Genomic DNA, 21,697 nt, shown 5'->3' on the forward strand with positions numbered 1-21,697 from the left:
ACTAATATACCAAATAATGTTGGGATTTTATTTATTTATTATTATTTGAGAAACAAATAATGTTGGGATCTGTTGATTCTTAATTAGAAAGTAACTAAAAAAAGTAGCACAATTAGCTTAGTTAAATTTCTTACTTGCTTGATATGCCTATTCATGATTAAATTTAAAAAAAAAAAAAAAAACCTTGAAGTCGCACCAAAGACCTCTTGGTCTAGTGGCACCTTCATCTCTAACTTAAAGAAATCAGCTCAGATTCGACCCACCAATTCCCTCTATGGGATGAGCTTGACTTTCCTAGAAAAAAAAATCCCTAGAAGGATGCACGTCTTTATTAGAACTATCCTTATGATCTTTGGTAGAAAACAATTTGCTCTTATAATTGGTATATAATAAAATAATATAAATGGTGATTCTAATTAAAGTAATGTTGTACTAATCATAATTTGCCACTCCATAATCTATTTAAAGTGTTTTATGATTTTTTTTTTTTAATTTTACGAATAAAATGTTATGAAATTTATGTCCAATGTGTCAACGTACAAATGATAAGTCAAGGGCCTTATAGCTGAATTTGCACTTCCTCATGCACAAAATGCTTAAGGGTTTAGGGGGAAGAATTCAAGCTGCGCGGGATTAACAGCAAATTATAATGTCTAAAAAAAATATATAAAAAAAAGTACAAATGATGATCTCATAGAGCAATAAGCATGACCCTTGCCTCAGGTTGATGGTCTTTGGAGAAGAACAAGACCCTTTTTCTCTTAGGGTTCGCCCCTATGAATTTTATTTTCAATTACTTTTGGTAGAAGTCCAATAGGATTTAAATCTGTACTTTTTTCTGAATTTTTTTTATTAAATTAAATCCATTAAATACATGCCAAAAAGGTGAGTGTGATTCATGGCAGATATAGTGCGGTAGATAGATGAAAAATGCAGTTAGAAATTAATGTGAACTATGGAATTGGAAAAAGGATATTGAATACAACATATCTTATTAAAAAATAAATAAAAAATAAATAAAAGACTCTCTGAAGGCATGGTCAAGCAGAGTTTGTTGGGCCATCACTCTCAAGACTGAACGAACTTGGCTAGTCTAGTCTGAAAGAGACTTGACCATGTGCAACTTGAATTTTCTTCAGGTCCTAGTAAAAGAACGCTTTTGGTGCAAATGTCATCATCATATATTTTATTATAGATTCATTGCATTTGGAGCTACAACTTGCAACGTGGACTATGTGGTCCATTGTTGTTAGAAATAAGAGAATTCTTTATGTCGTCATGTTCATGTGTAGTGTACCCCTTATTTGACCAGGAAAATTCATTTTTTTTCCACCAAAATGAAAAACAAACATTTTCCAATAAATGTTTTCCACCAAAGTACAAAACAAATGTGGGATTCTTTTTCTTCTTTTTTTGGGCCTGTAAGGATTAACCTTAAGGAAAAGAATTTGCGTTCAATACAGATCGAATATTTTGCAAATTATGCCAAGCCCAAGAACTCAACCTAGAGCCCTCTCTAATTTTTCACCACTCATTTTGCAAATACAAAGGAGCAGATTACTTCATGATTCATCAATATCAGTTGCTACTCAAATATCTGCTTCAAAGAGTCAGAGAGGAATATGGAGGTGGAGGAGGGGGAATTTATCATTCATGTGAGATGACCAATTAATTAAAAACTATTCCTATCAACAAAGGAATACTATTAATGTACACCTATACTCAATTTGTGAATAATATACCATAGGTCTTCCCATTGCCTGCCCAGCCGCCAATGAAACGCATGAGCAGCATATCTACAGATCCAAATTGCTAATCAACAAGCAGCACTGCATCTGAACGTCCTTGCACCTCAGACCAGGCCACTCCGGAAAATCTAAACCATGCTCTGCATGTAAATTCAAAACGGCAGGTGACTGGTATACCGGCCTAGCATATCATTCCTTCTCATTGCCAACAATCAACCAATTTACATGACCTATAACCTATAAGGCCCAGAAGGGCTTTCGAGCTGCTACTGCACTGGAGTTGCCACTAAGTGGTTCTTCATAGTTTTCCTCAGGGTCGTCATCCTCCTCCCCATATTCCATCAACCCGACCAAAGTATCTGAAATGACACAGTTAGATACATTGTAAAATAAAATCAACAAGCAGGGTTTGCCAACAGAAGAAAACAAGGAATGTCCCTGCCTCTAGTACAAGAAACAATAATCCCATCAACATTATATCATTATTCAATGCATAACTAAAAACAAAGCAGATTAAGTTTTATTCCTACCAGGAACAGAATCGGGCTTTGTTTTGTTCAGAATATTGTTCTTGTCATGCCATTTAACAGAAGGTGTCAATGAAGTAAATTTTGGTGGAGGAGGTGGTGGGGGCATGGTTCTCGGTTGGGGTATTGGCATTCCATTGGATGCTGACTGGACTAACTTCTTTGGAGCCGGCATAGTTGAAACATTTCTCACACTTGAATCTGCAGATGGTTCAGCTGGCTTTAAAAATTCCAAATCCTGCAGTGAGTTAGAAAAAGACAATCCAAACCTAATTCCTCAATAACAAAATAATGGTTATATACAACAATCTCAAATAAATCACAGAAAATTTCAGAACTGCAACACAAAATATTTTGGATAAAAAATTCTGTGCTGCAACCACTAAATGTTAATGAGGTCAAAATCAAAGCTAGCTTTGGTGGTTGCTGAACTTCTTCTCAAGAAGTAGTTTGGCAGTCCATAGTATTGATGATGGCGCCCATTAAAGAAGCCAACATTGGCCCAATGGCAAGCACACATGCACACACACACATAACAAGAGTGACTTGTGTTTTAACACAGTTCAGCAAAAAGACACATAAAACCGATCAGCATAAATCTAGAATTGGCGCCTGATCAAAAGCTATGAAGCCATAAGCACCCTAGCCATGGCACCTCCACAATTGAAAACCCTGTGAACATACAAACCAACGACCCAATAGAGAGGTCCAGAATCTGCCTGTTAGCTTCATAGAAGGTCAGAGAAAATACCTGAAATATTAAGCACTGAAGTCAGCAAAAGACAGCAGACAGCCTTTATAGCAATGATAATGAAAAATTATTACACACACAAGAACACTGTAGCAGGAGGATTTATTGAAGTAAACAATCACGTTGATACCAAAGAAAACACAACCACATTCTAATAAACAAATGCATCAATGAAACCTTTTGTAAAAAAACTCCAGAATGGATAAAGTTTGGCTCCACACATGTTTGGAGCCTTGGGCTCCAACCACCAATAGGAGGATGGCATTTTTCCTTGTCATATGCAATACATGACTCACTTAACCCAACCAACCAAGTGACACAAGTCATCTTTCTATTGCTGGTTGGAGCCAAACCTTTTCCCTCCAGAACATCAAGCTACAAGGGGAAGACTTCATAAATGAGTGGAAAGACAACTCAGGAAGGGTGCATTCAATTCACACAAAAGTAAAAATAGACTTGCTCCAACATCCCTACCAAGACTATAGGAAGCTTACAATGCACACCCTCAGCTCTAATAGAGGTAGCAAGAACCAAGCTACTGATAAACTCATCACCCTCGGCTCTTTTGAAATCAATCACATACAATAAGCAAGCTGACAAGTCCAAATAACACTCAACCTGATGTTTGTTGTTTGAAGCCCAGTTAGAATTATATATTGTACAGAAGTGATGCAGGACAAAAGGAATAGGTGCATGCCGTGCACACAACCCCCCCCCCCCCCCCCCCCCCCCAAAAAAAAAAAAAAAACAACACACACACAAAGTAAAATAAAATATGCATACACAACACAACTTTAATGTATAGATTCATGGTTAATGATAGTGTCACCCATTTGAGCCCACCCAGAGCTACTCGCAATACAACCAAGCCTAACTTGCTCAGGGTTAGGGAAGCTAGAATAGGCATGAAACTCACCATAGCTCAACCAAGCAAAAAACAAAACAAAAAAGAGCCAATATTCATTTCATTTCAATCCTTGGCATACAAGCAACTGATGTAAAGGCCAGGTAGTTCAGCCATCATGTGCCCAGAGATAGTGTATGCCTGCAAGCAACACCATCCCAAAATGGGGCAGGAAGATGAATTTGTCCAGCACACTGTTTGTACAATAGTTTTTTTTTTATAGGTAGACTGTTGCACAATACCACACTATTGTACAATAGTGTGGTATTCCATTCAAGCAAAGGGCTAAAATGATGAGAAAGAAACTCCGAACCAAGCATAATGTTCCCAAATCTTATCCTGGGCTTATTACCTCTCAACATGTCCTCCCAATGTCATTTATCAAATCTAAAAAATAGAAATCTAACTTACCTGTCTACACTATTCTGGTACTACACTTTAAAGCAAGAAACAAAACAATCTTAAAATTTAACAGACAGTATTTCAGGCAACCAATTGCAAACCTCCTGTTATTACCTTAAGAAAGCTGCAAAAGCTTTCATAAAATGATTTCTTCCCAAAATCTGGAAAGCCAAGATTGTGGACTTCGCAATATATTTTATAACCTTATTTGCTCATTTTGTTACACTCACTAAATTCACAGCCAAAGTTTATTAACAAAGAAATCTATAAACTTAGATTCACCCAAGGAATGTCCTTTATTTTAGCTTCTTTTACTTTCCCATTTAAGGTGATCAGAATCCAAATAAGATTTGTAAGATTATTCCTCAGCCATATTTGGAAAAATCTAGCTGGGATTCTGCACCAATACCTGATAGGTTTTTGCTGGGAACTTTGAGCCAGTTGGTAGTTCCTGAAACTTCCGCTTCTGTGGAGGCCGTTTCTCTGTCTCAGGATCTGAGATACCACTCAACTTTGGTTCTTTGCTTGGTACTGAAGTTGTAGGAGCAATTGTAGAGGTGACAGGAGAAGGCAACTGCCTAAGGGCCAAGGCTACTTGTTGTAACGGAGTGGCTTGAGGATATATCCCACCATATCCATTGTAGCTTGTTCCACTAGATACTAAAGGCTGGGGATAGCCAATTACATTTCCTTGAGACTGCACATTGTTCAAATATCCTCCAGATTGCGATACTAGTCCTTGAGGAAAACCAGGAGGGATCCCAGGGACTCCAACTGAGGAAACCAGGGGTGATGGTGTAGAGCCCATAGTTGCAGATGTCAAACCAGGAGCAGAACTTGTATTTACTTTTAGTTCATTCCCGGAACTCTGAACTCCAGCCAATAACTGCTGTGGAGGAGGAACGGCACTATAAACCTGCTGTGGGGGTGGAACAGCACTATAAACCTTACATGATGAAACCCTAAAGAGTTGGAACCACAGGTTATTTTCCAATAGAAATAACAAACTACAGTGCAAACAAATGGTGTTATCAAGAACTGTTTGATAGAATTAGATATTCATGCAAAGAGCACAACTGATGCAATGCTGAACTCTTTAGATTACCACACAAAAACTAAAGTTAAAAACTTAAAGAGCAGGTGAAACAAATGGTTTGTATTAGTAACGTATTTAACATAGAAGTTCTACACAACAAAATAAAATACAACAGCATAGAAGATGGTGATAAAGAAAAAGGAAGGAACTGTATAACCCCGTACCTACTAAACCCATACAATGCATAGAATAATTTATATCTAGCTTAATTCAATTACCTGGAAGCACCACACTCTACACTGATTGTATCTAACAAATTTTCAGCCAAACGCTTAGCATCTTCAAGACTTTTTGGATTATTGCTTGACAAAACTAAATGCAGTGGTTGCTGTCCTTCTGCAAGCATTATAAGAGTTAGAAAATCAAAAGGCCTGTATAAAGATCATATTTCATACAACAAGATTGTACCTTCTCCATGTGAGCTTTCAATGTTTCCCGAACCACGTCCTCTTAGTAAGACAGTTGCTCCTGTTTCATTCATAATGTGATTTATATACTGGTCCTGCATGTACAAAACCGAACAGCCACCAGCACAAAAAACAATCTCTCCCAATTGTATGGAGATGTCAGAGAAAGCTAAAACATTAGAATCCCTCATCCTCATCAATGTGTAAAACAAAGTTCAAAATAACAAAACAAAAGAAAACAACATTTACCAGAAATGTAAAAATAAAATAAAAAATTAGGAAAATTAATCAGGAAAGAATAAATTGGATCAGAACATAATATTACACAAAAGCAATGTGCTAAGTTTAAATTAAACCTCAAAACCAGTTCTCTATAAAAATTTTAGGAGAGATAGAACTGGCTTGCTCTATGCACAAAGAAAGGCACTCAGGCGCACGCAGACACACACACACAAACTAACCATAGAGAACTACATTGCCATGGTTAAGTTATCAGAGGAAAAAACAAAAGAAAACAAAGCAAAAGGGAGGGGAGATGAGAAGGAAAACAATATCTTACATTTGGTCCACATATACGAGCAGCAATGTTCAATGATGGGTCTGGTTCAAAGCCCAAAAACACAATTGTGCTCAGTGCCTGAGTAACCACAATCAATTAGAAAATTCATGTGTTGTAATCCTCATTAAACCTTAACACAAAAATGCTTGCAATGCAGCACATCCCTACCTTCACTCCATTGCTTATAGCCAGATGAAAAGTGGAAGAAGCTGGCTGCAAACTCTGACCTTGCTTCAGCATTTCTTCAACCATGGCAGCAGCACGATCAACTGCTAGTATCCGTTCAGCTGTATCTTTTAACTGCAGAGGCAATCAGGTAATACAAGGAAACCAAAGGCATTTATCTTTATCCATATGGCTCATATACCAAGGTTTATACAAAGGAGCAGTAAGTTAAACTGGCTCAAGAGAATATAACCAATGGGACAAATATTCTGGTTTATTTCAATTTCAATTTATTAAGTATTTAAGTTATATGGTTCCTGTATTATGTAAAACATTTATTGTAGATCAAATTTCTTCTTTTGAAATCTACACTAGCCATGTTTTTCTGTAGAACCATCAACAGTTCATTTAACCATCTGTGCCTGTTATAACTATCTGAGTATATAAACAGATGCATACATCAAAACGAACATATTTCCAACTGGCTCGTGAGAATATAACCAATGGGAAAAATATTCTGGTTTATTTCAGTTTCAATTTATTAAGTTATATGGTTCCTGTATTATGTAAAACATTTATTGTAGATCAAATTTCTTCTTTTGAAATCTACACTAGCCATGTTTTTCTGTAGAACCATCAACAGTTCATTTAACCATCTGTGCATGTTATAAGTATTCAGACAGATACATACATCAAAACGAACCAACTATTCTTACATAATTGTGCACAGCACAAATCACACTTACATGAGCTCCCGCAGAGATATGAAGATATAATGGCTTTTCCCCATCAGGCAGTGCATTTGGTGGACGGTACTTACCCCTGAAACAGGAAATCAGATTATGCATTACATTCATGACGGCCAAAATACCCCATTGAAGAGGCTCCCACAGAAATGCCTTTGAAGAACTACAAACCTAGTTATAACCACAGCACCTGTGCACTTTTGAATCTGCAAGTAAGCTAAGTTGGTCAACACCATAGAAAAATAAAAAAATTTAAAAAAAAGTGTTCAACTAAATTAAAAAATAATAATAAACAAATCATCCAGTCATGCAAACTTGAAAATTCACCTCCTCCTGCGTCTGCCGTTTTGTGAGCTTGTAACGAACAGAAGACTCAGCATCATTTATTACAATTTCTCGGGCTATTAACTCATCTTGAATCTTTAGCTATTTTCATTCGTACAGACCAAAGGAGAATGAGTAACAGATGAACATTCAAAATAAACAACAGATGACTAAGGAAGAAAAATAAAAGAAACAATAATGAATAGAAATCTTCAGTAAACTATAGTTCAACATTTACAATCATAATTACAGACAAGTGGCAGTATATGTAACAGGAATTAATATTTCACGTGGCAAATATATTATTTGTATGTCCCTTACATGGAATCGTCGTTTTCAACCAGCTACACCATAATATTCCATTCTTTTATGTGCACAGTGCATGCATAGCATTCTTCTAACAGATCCAACACTATATTTATCCTTGCTGATATGAAACTAATTTTTTTATATATAATATTTTATTAAAAATAAAGAGGACAAAGCCCAGGTACAAGGCAGTGCAACAAATTAAGACCTACAATTACAAAATCCAAACAACTCTAAAGGAGGAGAACAACAAACATCCTCAATATTCCTCAACCAATCAAACAAAGATCTAAGGAAGCAGAGTTTCAAGTAAAGTAAAGATACTTCAGCCCCGCTGATAAAACAAACTAATGGAACTAAAACTGTCAAACAACATATTCTGCAACAAAAGACAACGTTTTTATTGAAGGACTTGAATACATCTGAAAGTTGGGCAGTAAGTTGTGATAGAAAACAGAAAATAAAATATATTCAAACTAACACAGAGAAAAATCCCAAGTGACAAATCATATTAAACATCGTACAAACAAAAGGAAAATTGAAATAGATGTAGAAAACATGAATAAATGGTCTCTAAGTTTGACAAAAGGCACCAACACATCATTCTGTCTTACACAATATTGTGCATAACCCTTCAGTTATATTTTATGGGAAATCAGAGCAACTTGAATTTAAAAAATAAAAATAATATCCTAATATTACCAAAAGTGATGATTTCAAAATGTTCTTATATAAATAATCACTTTTATTTATTACCAAACCAAAATAACGTCAGCATGCATTTGGCATGGCAAATCACTTCCTGTTATTAAAGCATATATATACATACATAGACTTTCAACGAGAATGCATACATCCACAGCTGCATCCCACATATTTGATATTAAAAAATAGTATATATAAAATATATGTGGGTGTGTGTAATTTGAGTTTGTCTCCAGAAGAGAACAAAATTGTTCCCCAAATACAGTTTGGTTGAAGCTAGAATATGACTCCAATTGTAAAGTATACCACAATGACAAATACTGCAGCAAAGTTCAACCAACATAAACCTGCCGAAGCCATCAGAAATCAATACAAACCCAGATAAGGTATCTCAGTTGACTTACTTTAGGGACAATGGTGGCAGTGTGTTGCTGTATAGATGATGTCTGAAACACCTGGGGTATGGTTGCACAACTAGCCACAAGTGGATTCATTAAAAGGGCACTGGAGACTGGAGTTGCACCAGGAAGTGCAATCCCACCAAGGGCTATGTTGCCAAGTGGTAGGACCCCAGATAACGCTACACCAGCTGAAACAAAGGACTCTGCAGGTTGATCCCATTTTCTCTTCTTCCTGCAACACTCACTAAAAGTTAAATATTGCAAAATATTGCAGTGCTTATCATAACTAGGAACTGGCAAAGTACAAATATCGATTCCACTAAACGGAATAGGAATCTAGCCAAAATCAAATATACATTTAAATTGATTTGAGACAAAGCCATTATCTGTATGGTAAAAAAACGTGAATCATATCTAGACTTTCATGATTAATACGCTTTAAAACGATAGAATTTATGTACATCTTTCCATATCTGAATTTTCAATCTCAAAGCTTATGCAGATGGTAAGGACCTCGAGGAAAATCAGGATTAAATACCAAAAAAATTCAAGAATTTTGGTCTAGCTTCAATTGTGGGGCCTTCTTGGCAGTCGTCATGGGCTATTTTATTATTGAGTATTAGTATTATGTTTCTTTAGCTTAGAAATTTGTTGTTTTAATAAAGTTTTACCAAAATAAAAGTAGTTTGTTAATTTCTAGATTTTCTAAAATGGGCTGTGACAGGTTTTACTAGACCCATGAGTCTCATTTTATGTTTTAGGTCCATTTGGTATTTGGTATAAAAGTTCTTGATAAAATACCACTTGTTTCAAAAACTTAAGTTATTAGGAAAGGCTTTTTTTTTTTTTTTTCAAAAAATAAGTTCTACACGCAACCAATGGGTCTTGAACCAACGCCCTCACCCTCTATCCCATTATTATGGGAGGAGGAAGTAGCAGTTGAGCTATAGCTCATATTTGAAAATTATGAATTTAATCATTTAAATCTTCCCTATATGTGGAGAATAATCTTTAATGCAACCTCTCTACCATGACCTCTCTACCACCTCGCCCTACCCTTCTACCACCTCGCCCTACCCTTCTACCACCACCACCATATCCACAACCCCCTCCACCACAACCTGTCCAGCTTCAGCATCCATATACACCATCACTACCAACTTGCCATCCTTATAACCCATATCATCCCCATTTACCTTTTTTCACACCACCACAATTTTTTGGCCAACTTTTGGTCAGGGGCCACCACCACTCCCCTTGATACCTGTACCCATAGCTTCCCATACTGATACCGTTTCACACCCTTCAACTTTACAATCAAAGCCCACTGCTACTCCCACACAGCCACCCAAATCTCAACAGCCCAAGCATAAACCACAGTCAGGGGGGTTAGAGAGGATTTCAGCTGTCTTTCGTATTGATTCAAAGGTTTTTTCTTTAGCTTTTGAGGGTGGTAGGATAGATTCCTATGCTATTCATGAACGACGGGGTAAGTTCCATGGCTCCATTAGGGTGGGTCGTTCGGGTTTGGGTTGGATTATTGCTTGTTTGGCAGACCTAGATCAATGGAATTTTCGAAAATCACCTTTTTTCAAACGTTTACGTGAGAACTCTAAACTTTTGGAGTTTACCAGTAGATTTAACAAGGGCGGCTTTTTTGTGGAAATCTCTGAATACCACAATGGTGCAAGAAGGGGTTGCCTACAGGTTCCAGAGGGGACCAAGATAGGCGGTTGGACTTTCTTTAGAAGAAGATTACGTGAATATTTTTTGGGGAAGACGATTGCTGGATCGGAGGAAGAGGTGATGGCCGGAGGCGGAGAATTTGAAAAAGCAGTTGACATGCAAAAACCCCTAGTTTGTAAAAAATTAAATGGCCACGAAAACAAAGGGAGTAATTTACGTGTTGTGCAACAACTTCCAAATATAACTGATCAGCATAATCAGTTTGAGTCTTTGGGGGAATTTGATGCTTCAAAAAATTCTGCTAGTGTGTCAACAGCTGGCAGGCCTGTACGTGCATGTCATTTAAAATGGACCCAGGCCCACTTTTGTTTAAAAATATCTATTGACTTGGTGGGTGAGGGTAAGTGGACTGTTTCCTGGGGTAATTTACAGCCCATTGTAAGTCGACCTGCTCAAGCCCACCAACCCAATCGTGAGAATGGGTCAGGCCAACTTTTATTTGACGTGTCCAAACATGTCTGTATAGGCGATGGATCCGATAATTTGCAAATGAAAGAGTGGGTGACCGGGGAAGGATCGGGAACATACGAGGATGAGGAAGGGGAGATCCCAAGCTCCAGCGAGGGACTGGGTGGCTCCCCTATTGCCGATACGAAGTCCGATGAGAAACTGTCTCACAAGGCAGAGGCAGGGGAGTTCCAAAGCTCCGGCGAGAGGCTAAGTGGCCCTCTGCGACTGATACGAAGCCTGATGATAGTGTTTTGGGTTCAGATGATCACAGTGATGCTGTGGAGACTATCTTGAGCACCGATAGAGAACCGGCACACTTCCCAGTTGCCGATGATCAAATTGTGGACCAAGGGGTTGGGTTTTTGGTTGCCGATACTGCTGTTGGAGCTCATTCGACAACCACTGAAAATTCTGGGTGCCCAATTCAGGTTCAGAGCCAAGTGAGGGTGGGTTCGGACTTGAAGTTTCCTATCTCTAAGGTGGGTTGTGGATTGATTGACTCTGAGGTTCCTAGACTGATTTGGGATGCTTCTTTGATGTCGGGTAAGGATGAGGAGGCTGTTAATCCTGAGGTCATTACACCTTTGGCTCTGTGGGACCCAAATGGTTCTTTTGATCTCGTCTCTATGGAAGATGGTGCGGATGGGTTTTCAGTGGAAGAGGTTTTGGAACCTTCAGAATGGGTGAGTAGGATGATTAAAGATTTTAGTACTTATGTGGGTTTCCCAATTGATTGTTGTGAGAGACAGTGTATTGATTTTTTTCAAAAACTTGAGAAGGTTTGGGAGCAGCAAGCCAATGTTGTTACTACTCGTCAGGTAAGCAACTCAAACCAAAAGGGGATGAGGGAGTTAAGAAATTTGTTTTCATCTATTAATTACGATGGGCATTCTGGTAGAAGTTCTAGAGGCAGTTTGAAATCCTCTAGTTTGGGTTCATCGGTTGGTAAATGAATTTAAAAATGCTGTCATGGAATGTGAGGGGTTTGAATAATCCCCATAAAAGAGATGTTGTGAAGAATCTTTTAAGGGAATGGAAGTATGATATAGTATGCTTGCAAGAATCTAAACTAGACAGTACCAGTTCCAGCTTGGTTAAAAGTCTCTGGGGTAGCCCTTTTGTAGACTGGGGGGCCTTAGATGCCATACATACAGCTGGGGGTGTCATTCTGATGTGGGATAATAGGGTTGTTGAGAGGGTAGATTCAGTGGTTGGAAATTTTTCAATTTCAATTGTGTTGAAGGGTGTGTCAGATGGCTTTGAATGGATTTGTTCAAGGGTGTATGGACCGACTAACGGAAGTCTTAGGGATGCAATGTGGGCAGAATTAGACTTAGTGAGATCACGGTGGGCTGGGGCTTGGTGCTTGTTTGGAGACTTCAATGTTATCCGTTATCCGGCTGAGAGACTTGGCTGTAATTCTTTTAGTCCTGCTATGTTTAAATTCTCAGATTTCATTGCTAAAAATTCACTGATTGATTTGCCTTTGGTAGGAGGTGAATATACTTGGTTTCGTGATTTTGATAGTCCTTCTATGTCTAGACTTGATAGAGTTTTGATGACAGCAGATTGGGAAGAGCATTTCTTAGATGTGACTCAAAGAACTCTCCCTAGGGTGGTGTCGGATCATTGTCCTTTGCTAGTGGAGGCAGGTGGTATGTTGAGGGGGAAGAGTCCTTTTAGATTTGAAAATATGTGGCTAAAGGTGGAGGGTTTTGTGGATAAGGTTCGTCATTGGTGGAATGGTTATCATTTTGTGGGACCTCCAAGTTATGTTCTAGCTTGTAAATTGAAAGCCCTTAAAAGGGATTTGAAGCACTGGAATAAGCATGTTTTTGGAGATGTAGCTTTTAGAAAAAAGAGTCTTTTGACCGAGCTCTTAGACATTGACATGAGAGAAGGGAGGCAAGTGTTGACTCAAGAGGACAAGGCTAGAAGGTTGGCGGTTAAATCAGATATAAATTTTCTAGCTTCTTTGGAAGAGATTTCTTGGAGGCAGAAGTCCAAGGCTCTGTTTATCAAAGAGGGTGATAACAACACACGGTTCTTTCATAGGATTGCCAATTCCCATAGGCGAACCAATCAGATTAGGGGTGTGGAGGTGGATGGCGTTCTCTTTGAGGAGGAGTCAGATATTACAGATTAGGTGGTGGATTTTTATAAGAGATTATATCAAGAACCGGAAGCTTGGAGACCTATTATTGATGGGTTAGAGTTCGCTTGTCTAGACGAAACTGAGAGGTATATGTTAGAGAGAGAGTTTGAGAAGGAGGAGATTATTGAGGCTCTTAAGGATGCGGAAGGTGATAAGGCCCCTGGGCCAGATGGGTTTACCATGGAGTTCTTTTAGAAATGCTGGAGTGTTTTAGAAGGAGATATATTGGCTTTCTTCAAAGATTTCCACAGCCAGTGTGTTTTTGAGAAATCTCTTAATGCCACGTTTCTATGTTTGATTCCCAAGAAGACTAATGCAGTAAATATCAAAGACTTTCATCCTATCAGTCTTGTGGGTAGCCTTTATAAATTGTTGGCTAAGGTGTTGGCTCATAGGCTTCAAGGAGTGTTGGATAAATTGATATCCGACTCTCAAAATTCTTTTGTGGGAGGGAGACAAATTCCTGATTCGATTCTTATTGCTAATGAATGCTTAGACAGCAGGTTGAAAAGTGGTATTCCTGGTGTTATAATAAAGCTGGACATTGAGAAGGCTTATGATCATGTGAATTGGAATGCACTATTTTACCTTATGGATAGGATGGGCTTTGGGGCAAGATGGAGTAGGTGGATTAAGGCGTGCATCTCTACAGTTAAATTCTCAGTTTTGATTAATGGATCCCCTAAAGGTTTTTTTGGTAGTTCTCGTGGTCTTCGCCAAGGGGATCCTTTGTCTCCACTTTTATTTCTAATGATTATGGAAGTGTTCAGTAGACTGTTGAAGAGGACGGAAAATGGTGGCTTTCTTTGTGGATTTAAAGCGGGGTCACATAGACGTGGGGGTATCCATATTTCTCACCTTCTTTTTGTTGATGATACTATATTGTTTTGTGACGCTTCTAGGGAACAGTTACTATATGTGCGGATGGTGTTGATTTTCTTTGAAACTATTACAGGCCTGAAAGTTAATGTAGGCAAGAGTGAGATTGTTCCTGTTGGCGATGTCGGGGATTTGAATGGTTTGGCTCGTATCCTTTGTTGTAAGGTGGGCACTTTGCCTATGAGATATTTGGGCATGCCTCTTGGGGCACATTATAAGGATTCATCAATTTGGAATCCTATTATTGAAAAGATGGAGAAACGGCTGGCTGGATGGAAAAGACTGTATTTATCGAAAGGAGGTAGGCTTATTTTGTTAAAAAGTACCCTATCGAGTCTTCCCACCTACTTTTTATCGTTGTTTACTATCCCTCAGGCTGTGGCTGCAAGAATTGAAAGAATTCAAAGGAATTTCCTTTGGGGGGCCTCAGAGGATGTTTTTAAATATCCTTTAGTTGCTTGGGATAAGGTATGCTTGCCAGTTGAGTGTGGTGGTTTGGGAATCCGAAGAGTTAGGCTGTTTAACAAGGCTTTACTTGGGAAGTGGTTGTGGCGGTTTGGGAAAGAGAATCATAGATTATGGCGTCAGGTTATAGCAGATAAAAATGGAGAGGCAAGAGGTGGCTGGTGCACTAGAGAGGTAAGAGGTGCTCACGGGTGTGGGATGTGGAGGAGTATTAAAGAAGGATCAGAGAAGTTCTTTAGCCAAATTTTGTATAATGTGGGGGAGGGTAACCGTGTTCGTTTTTGGCATGATACATGGTGTGGGCCTACTCCTTTGAAGGAACTTTTTCCTTCCATGTATGTTTGCTCTGTTTCTAAAGAAGCATGGGTCTCTGACTTGGTTGTTTCAAATTCAGAAGGAGGTAGGAGCTGGAATTTATTGTTCTGTCACGGTCCTCAGGATTGGCAGGCAACCACTGTCTACTCATTCTTTGAGTTTATTTATTCGTCTATGCCGAGGGGTGAGGGGGATGATCAGTTGATTTGGAGATTGTCTACATCTGGTGTTTTTGATGTGCGCTCTTTTTATAAGCTATTAGCTAGTTCCACCACTGATACCTTTCCTTGGGAGGGTATATGGCGTACTAAGGTGCCTAGACGGGTGTCTTTCTTCTTATGGACAGCAGCTAATGATGGGATACTCACCATTGATAACCTTATTAGGAAAGGTCAGTTTTTGGTTAATAGGTGTTGTTTGTGTTGTTGCGATGGGGAATCAGTGGATCACCTTTTTCTTCATTGTAAGTTCTCTCATGCCTTATGGTGTGAAGTTTTTGCAGTGTTTGGGATTCAATGGGTAATGCCAAGGTCAGTGCAATCTTTTTTATTTATATGGAGAAACTGGTTTGGAAAGCGTCTTTCTATCATTTGGAACATGGTCCTGGCATGTTTAATGTGGTTAGTTTGGCATGAACGTAATGCCCGCATTTTTGAAGACAAGGCGAGAACTTTGGAACATTTAAAATGTTTACTTTTTCGTACTCTGTTTCTTTGGGCTCGTATTTGGGGGTGTACGAATTGTACTACTGTAGCTGATTTTTTAGTTTCTATTTCCTTTAGCTCTTGATCTTCTTGTATTTGTTTCTTTGTTCAAAGTGTTCATCATCGTGAGCACGATGTTCAATTTTTTTTTTCAATAAAAGTCTTATTACTTATCAAAAAAAAATGAATTTAATCATTTAACCATTATTCTAAGATTCTCCCTCATGTGTGGGTCCAAACTCCACCCTAATAGATAGTGCTCAACACATGAGATTTTTCACTTTTTAAATGGGAGGTAGAGTGGAGAAAGGGTTCAAACTCAAGGCCACATGTTTTGATGCCATGATAAATTATCACTTGTCCCAAAAGCTCAAGTTGTTAAGAAATTATGAATTTAACCAATATTCTAACAGTTCTCAATTACTTTTCTTTATTATTAGGGCTATCTTCCTAAGGAAAAGGTTAATTAGGAGTCCTAATCCTTCTAGGAGTAGTAGTGGCAATTAGTGTATACAGAAGTCTTTTATGCATTCATTAAAAGAGATAGAAAAAATTGAATTTAATAAAATTCTAGTGGGTGTGATTGCCTTCTCCTTCCTAAGTGTGATTGCTTGGTGGGGTTTTATAAGAGTCTTTATCAGGAACCTGAGGATTAGAGGCCCACTGTTGATGGGTTAGATTTTGCTAGTTTGGATGAGTCTAATAGGCTTTCTCTTAATAGGGAGTTTGATAGGGAGGAGATCATTGCGGCTCTTTGGGAGGCCAAGGGCAATAAGGCTCCTGGTCCTGATGGCTTTACCATAGCTTTCTTCCAAAAGTGTTGGTGTGTGATTGAAGAGGATGTTATGGCTTTTTTTTGCAGACTTTCATAGCCAATGCATCTTTGAGAAATCTCTGAATGCTACTTTTTTGTATTTGATACCTAAGAAGATTAATGCTGTCAATATTAAAGATTTTCAGCCCATTAGCCTTGTGGGAAGTTTGTACAAACTTCTATCAAAAGTGTTGGCTTATAGGCTTCGAAGTGTATTGGACAAACTTATATCCAACTCCCAGAATGCCTTTGTAGGGGGAAGACAGATTCTTGACTCGGTTCTTATAGCAAATGAATGTTTGGATAGTAGATTGAAGAGTGGTGTTCCAGGTGTGATTATTAAGTTGGATATAGAGAAGGCTTATGATCATGTAAATTGGAATGCTTTGTTTTACCTTATGGAGAGGATGGGTTTTGGGGAGAAGTGGGGGAGGTGGATGAAGGCCTATATCACTACAGTTTGTTTCTCAGTGCTTATTAATGGGTCTCCGGCTAGCTTTTTTGGTAGCTCGCATGGTCCTCATCAAGGAGATCATTTATCTCCTCTTTTGTTTTTGTTGATGATGGAGGTGTTGAGTAGGTTATTGAGGAGGACAAAAGAGGGTGACTTTCTTAGGGGGTTCCAAGCAAGCCCCAATGCGCGAGGAGGTTTGCATATTTCTCATCTTCTATTTGCTGATGATACTATTCTTTTCTGTGATGCATCTAGGGAACAATTATTATATATACGGATGGTGTTGATCTTTTTTGAAGCTATTACAGGCATAAAAGTAAATGTTGGCAAGAGAGAAATTGTGCCAGTTGGTGAGGTTGGGAATTTGGATGTTTTGGCTCGTATTCTATGTTGTAAGGTTGGTCGTTTTCCTATGTCTTATTTGGGAATGCCTCTTAGGGCTCATTTAAAAGACACTTCGATTTGGAATCCTATTTTAGAAAGGGTGGAGAAAAAGCTTGCTGGTCGGAATCGATTGTATTTGTCAAAAGGAGGTAGGCTTACTTTATTGAAGAGTACTTTGTCGAGTCTCCCAACTTATTATCTATCGCTGTTTACAATTCCGCAACACATAGCAGACAGACAAAAGAGGATTCAGAGGAATTTCCTATGGGGGAGTTCTAATGAAGTTTTCAGATATCCGCTTGTTGCTTGGGATAAGGTTGTTGGGCCGGTGAAGATAGGGGGTTTGGGGATTTGGAAGATTGGGCTTTTTAACCAAGCTCTAATTGGGAAGTGGCTTTGGCGGTTTGGGAAGGAAGCTACCCATTTATGGCGTCAGGTAATAGCCACCAAATATGGAGAGGGTAGTGGAGGTTGGTGCACTAGAGTTGTGAGAGGGACTCATAGTTGTGGGTTATGGAAGAATATTAGGAAAGGTGTAGACAATTTTTTCGGTCATGTGGTGTATGCAGTGGGAGAGGGCAATCGTATTCGGTTTTGGCACGACCCTTGGAGTGGTCCTAGTCCTTTGAAAGAATTATACCCAGAATTATTTGCTTGTGCTGTGGTTCAGGAAGCTCTGATTTCTGACATGGTTATTTTTGCACCAGATGGGACAGGTAGGAGTTGGAACTTCCCTTTCCGTCGCAATTTTAATGAATGGGAGTTGAGGAGATTTTATTCTTTCTATGAGCATGTCTCTGCCAGGATTCCTAGTGGGGAGGGTGAGGATATCTTGATTTGGCAGTTGAATCGCAGTGGTGTTTTTGATGTGCGATCATTTTATATTGCTTTATTGAAAGCCCCTTCTGTTTCTTTCCCTTGGCAGAGCATTTGGTGTGTAAAGGTACCTAAAAGGGTATCTTTCTTTTTATGGACTACTGCTAGGGGTGGGATTCTCACAATAGATAACCTTGTTAAGAAGAACTTGCTCCTTGTTAACTGGTGTTGTCTATGTAGGTGTGATGAGGAAACTGTGGATCACCTTTTGCTTCATTGTAAGTTTGCATCTGCTTTGTGGAGTGAGGTCCTTATTATGTTTGGGGTTTAGTGGGTGATGCCGGATACTATTGTTTCTCTTATTTTTGCTTGGAGGAATTGGTTGGGAACTTACTCTTCAAAGGTTTGGAATATGGTACCAGCATGCCTTATGTGGTTAGCATGGAAGGAACTCAATGCCTAAAATTTTGAGGACGTTGAGAGACCTATAGATTTGTTGAAGAACTTGCTTGCTAGGACTATATTTGAGTGGTCTCATATTTGGGGTCTTACGCATTGTAGTTCCTTGTCTAATTTCCTCATCTCTATTAGACTTTCCTTATGATTTGATTGTATTTGTTTCAAGGGCAGTGAGTTTACAATCGTAAACACATTGTTCTTTTCATCAATAAAACTCTTATTATCTATCAAAAAAAAGTGTGATTGCTTGGGAAACCCAGTGGGATTGCCTAGAGCTTATCCTTCTTTGTTTCTTGTTCTATTCATTGTTTTAACAAAAAAACAACCATCAAACTCATTCAAGATCTAATCTTCTCGTTACTTACTCTACCTAAACCTTTAAACATCAAACCCTATTCAAGGACCCTTCAAGGTCTCATCAAAAACACTAATTTATTGTTGAATTCCTTTAATAAAAAACCTACATCCAAAATCGGTTTCTGAGCCCATTAAGGATTCAATCCAGCATCGAAACTGATTTCAAAAGTATGAAGCAAACCAAAACAATTTGTCGATAATCATGTGAATTTGAACCATTCAATTCAACAACTTCCTTTTCCTCTTAAGCAGAATTAAAAAAAAACACACACACAGTTTATTACAAAACTATTATTTGCCTCAATTGCAAACTAATAACCATAGTCTCTTAAGCAAGAAAATCATAATATGCCCTCAAATTATGCCATAAAAAAAATGTAATTTTCTTAAGTATTTCATAATCACATTCCATTGTAAATCCCAAAAACCAACGAAAACCCAGATATCCCTCAATCCCTCATTCAAAAAAAAAAAAAAAACACCAACAATTTCATACATAAACGTAAAGATCCCAAATCCCTAAAAAAAAAAAAACCTATCTCCCTCCAAAACAAAGAGAACCCAAATCTATAAAACAATGAGTACGAGAATAAATAATATGCGAAGAAAATTTAAAGAATAAATTATTGAATTCAAGAGTACAGAAACCAAAACCTTTGCCTTGTTTGTGAGACATCCTCGGATGAAGAAACCTTAGCGCCACTCTCCTCTGTCATTTTTTTTTTTTTTTTGGTGGTTTTGTTTTTCTTTTGTTTTTGTGTAAATCGGCGATGGGGAGAATTGGGAATGCGAATGGGGGGTTTCGCTGCGGTGGTTGAACTATAGGCGGTGGTGGTGACTGCTGATTTTCTTTTTCTTTTTCTTTTTTTCTTTTTTCTAAGAAGTTGTGGTAGCCAATGAATTAGCGCCACGTGTAGGGAGTCACGTGAATTTTATACCACGCTCGCGCGTGTATTTTTTTTTTTTTTTAAATATACACGAGGCTTTGTAAAATCATTTAGAAATACAAACTTATTTTAGTGGTGGGTTCCAATTAGTTCAATTGGTAAAAATTTTTACGGTTGTATAAGAGAAAATTCTCTAAAAAAAAAAAAACTTATTTTAATGGACGTGAATTTTGAGAATTTAATGGTTTGTTTTTTTATCTATTAATATGCTTATTAAATTTTGTTCAAATCAAATTTTATTTATTATTAGATCAATAAAATTATTTATTATTTATAATATTAGATCACAAAAACTTAAAATTTAAATATTTGATTGATTACATAATTATTGATCTCTGATTTTATGGAAATTTTGCAAGTATGAAGTATATAAAAGAATATATAATCCAAAGATTGTATTTTCAAAATTCATCTAATAATATATATATAATTTTATATCAATAATAATTGTATATAAATAGTTAATATCTTGATGTTGTGCACACCATTAATTTTTGTTACATAATTTTTTTTTTTTTAATATTTGACATAGTTGTAATTTTTGAAAATTATATTAGTTTACTCAGAAAATTTATTTTGGACTCTCATATGTTTTTTTTATAGGACTCTCATATGTTCAATTACTTAAAAGGCCATTTTTGTTAATATTTATAATTAAAAAAAATACATATATTTAACAACATATAAATATTTGAAAGTTATTTTGGTTTATTTAAAGAAAATTATTTTGGAAAATAACATCTTTTGAATCTTATCGATTGAGTTTCATTTAGAAAAAATATATATATCTCAAGTACTTTTAAAACATTTTTAATTAACAAAATATATTTTTTAAAAGCATTATTAAGTGAAAATTGCCATCGAAATAAGATTTGTATCATTATTTCAAATACTACCCTTATTGTTTTATCTCAAGTTGGTATCTTTAAAATACTCACTTTCTGTGGTCAAGAAATGGAGTTAAAGCCCACAAAATTGCCATTGAAATAAGATTTTTATCATTATTTCAAATACTACCCTTATTGTTTATCTCAAGTTGATTGTCTTAAAAATATTCATTTTCTGTGGTCAAGAGATGGAGTTAAAGACCACCCAAAAATATTTAAAATTAAAAATTAAAAAAAAAAAAAAAAAGAATCCAACACAATAGAGGCAGGCCAACTTGGAAATGAGAGAGGACCATTGGGATTAGTGTCGTAATAACTCATTCTTTTGACTAAAGATTGGCGTCGTAACAGTGTGTAGACAGACAGAGCATAAAAGAAAAATAAATTGGGGCATTCCGAGAATTGAACTCGGGACCTCTCGCACCCTAAGCGAGAATCATACCACTAGACCAAATGCCCTTTTTGTCTCTTGTGAGACACAGGTTTTTCTTTTCATGGGATGAAACACAGATTTTATTTTGCATAGTTTTTGTTTTGTTTTATTTGGCTAACACTTTGGGTACCCCACAATTTCTAGTAACGTTGTTGTTATTTTGTGAAAATACGTAAGTGTAAATAAGTGTGTAGAAATAAATGTAATGTTATTTAAATACTAAAAACTATTGTTTAGACAACAATAACAAACACCCTCTGTATTTTCTACATTTTGGTGAAACATAAAAAATGAAAAGAAAAAGAAAAAATAAAAACACACCAAACCTATATGCTTTCTCTGTAACACATGACTAGAATGAAATTTCAAAATTTAAAATATAAAACTT

At 37.2% G+C, this 21,697-nt stretch overlaps 1 protein-coding gene and 1 non-coding gene across 4 annotated transcripts; both read right to left on the minus strand.

Moving 5' to 3' along the window:
* Window positions 1-1,480: 1,480 nt before the first annotated feature.
* Window positions 1,481-19,891, minus strand: LOC126714440 (protein RIK). 3 transcript variants are annotated; one of them, XM_050414591.1, is made up of 12 exons: window positions 19,697-19,889; window positions 9,048-9,276; window positions 7,633-7,731; window positions 7,477-7,511; window positions 7,306-7,381; window positions 6,563-6,694; window positions 6,395-6,472; window positions 5,837-5,930; window positions 5,647-5,764; window positions 4,742-5,294; window positions 2,279-2,495; window positions 1,481-2,107 (listed from the first exon to the last, which is right to left on the minus strand). In XM_050414591.1, the coding sequence occupies exons 1-12, from the start codon at window positions 19,756-19,758 to the stop codon at window positions 1,986-1,988; spliced, it is 1,815 nt and encodes a 604-aa protein (XP_050270548.1). In that variant the 5' UTR covers window positions 19,759-19,889; the 3' UTR covers window positions 1,481-1,985. The 3 variants fall into 3 exon arrangements, with proteins under 3 accessions (XP_050270548.1, XP_050270547.1, XP_050270549.1); XM_050414590.1 differs by having other exon boundaries at window positions 2,279-2,513; window positions 19,697-19,888; XM_050414592.1 differs by lacking the exons at window positions 1,481-2,107; window positions 2,279-2,495 and adding an exon at window positions 2,524-3,026 and having other exon boundaries at window positions 19,697-19,891.
* Window positions 19,892-21,263: 1,372 nt separating this feature from the next.
* On the minus strand, window positions 21,264-21,335 carry TRNAP-AGG (transfer RNA proline (anticodon AGG)). The gene has a single exon. It is a non-coding gene; the product is annotated as a tRNA-Pro (tRNA).
* Between the last annotated feature and the right edge of the window lie 362 nt (window positions 21,336-21,697).

Source organism: Quercus robur, chromosome 2 (assembly GCF_932294415.1).
Source record: "Quercus robur chromosome 2, dhQueRobu3.1, whole genome shotgun sequence".
Classification (NCBI taxonomy): domain Eukaryota; kingdom Viridiplantae; phylum Streptophyta; class Magnoliopsida; order Fagales; family Fagaceae; genus Quercus; species Quercus robur.

Bases quoted from the DNA above. Each gene is read 5' to 3' on its own strand.
- LOC126714440 (XM_050414590.1), bottom strand. From the start codon at position 19,758: ATGACAGAGGAGAGTGGCGCTAAGGTTTCTTCATCCGAGGATGTCTCA. The intron at 7,512-7,632 runs GTGAATTTTCAA...GCTTACTTGCAG, and splicing joins AACGGCAGACGCAGGAGGAG to ATTCAAAAGTGCACAGGTGC. The intron at 2,108-2,278 runs GTAGGAATAAAA...GTGTCATTTCAG, and splicing joins AAAGCCCGATTCTGTTCCTG to ATACTTTGGTCGGGTTGATG.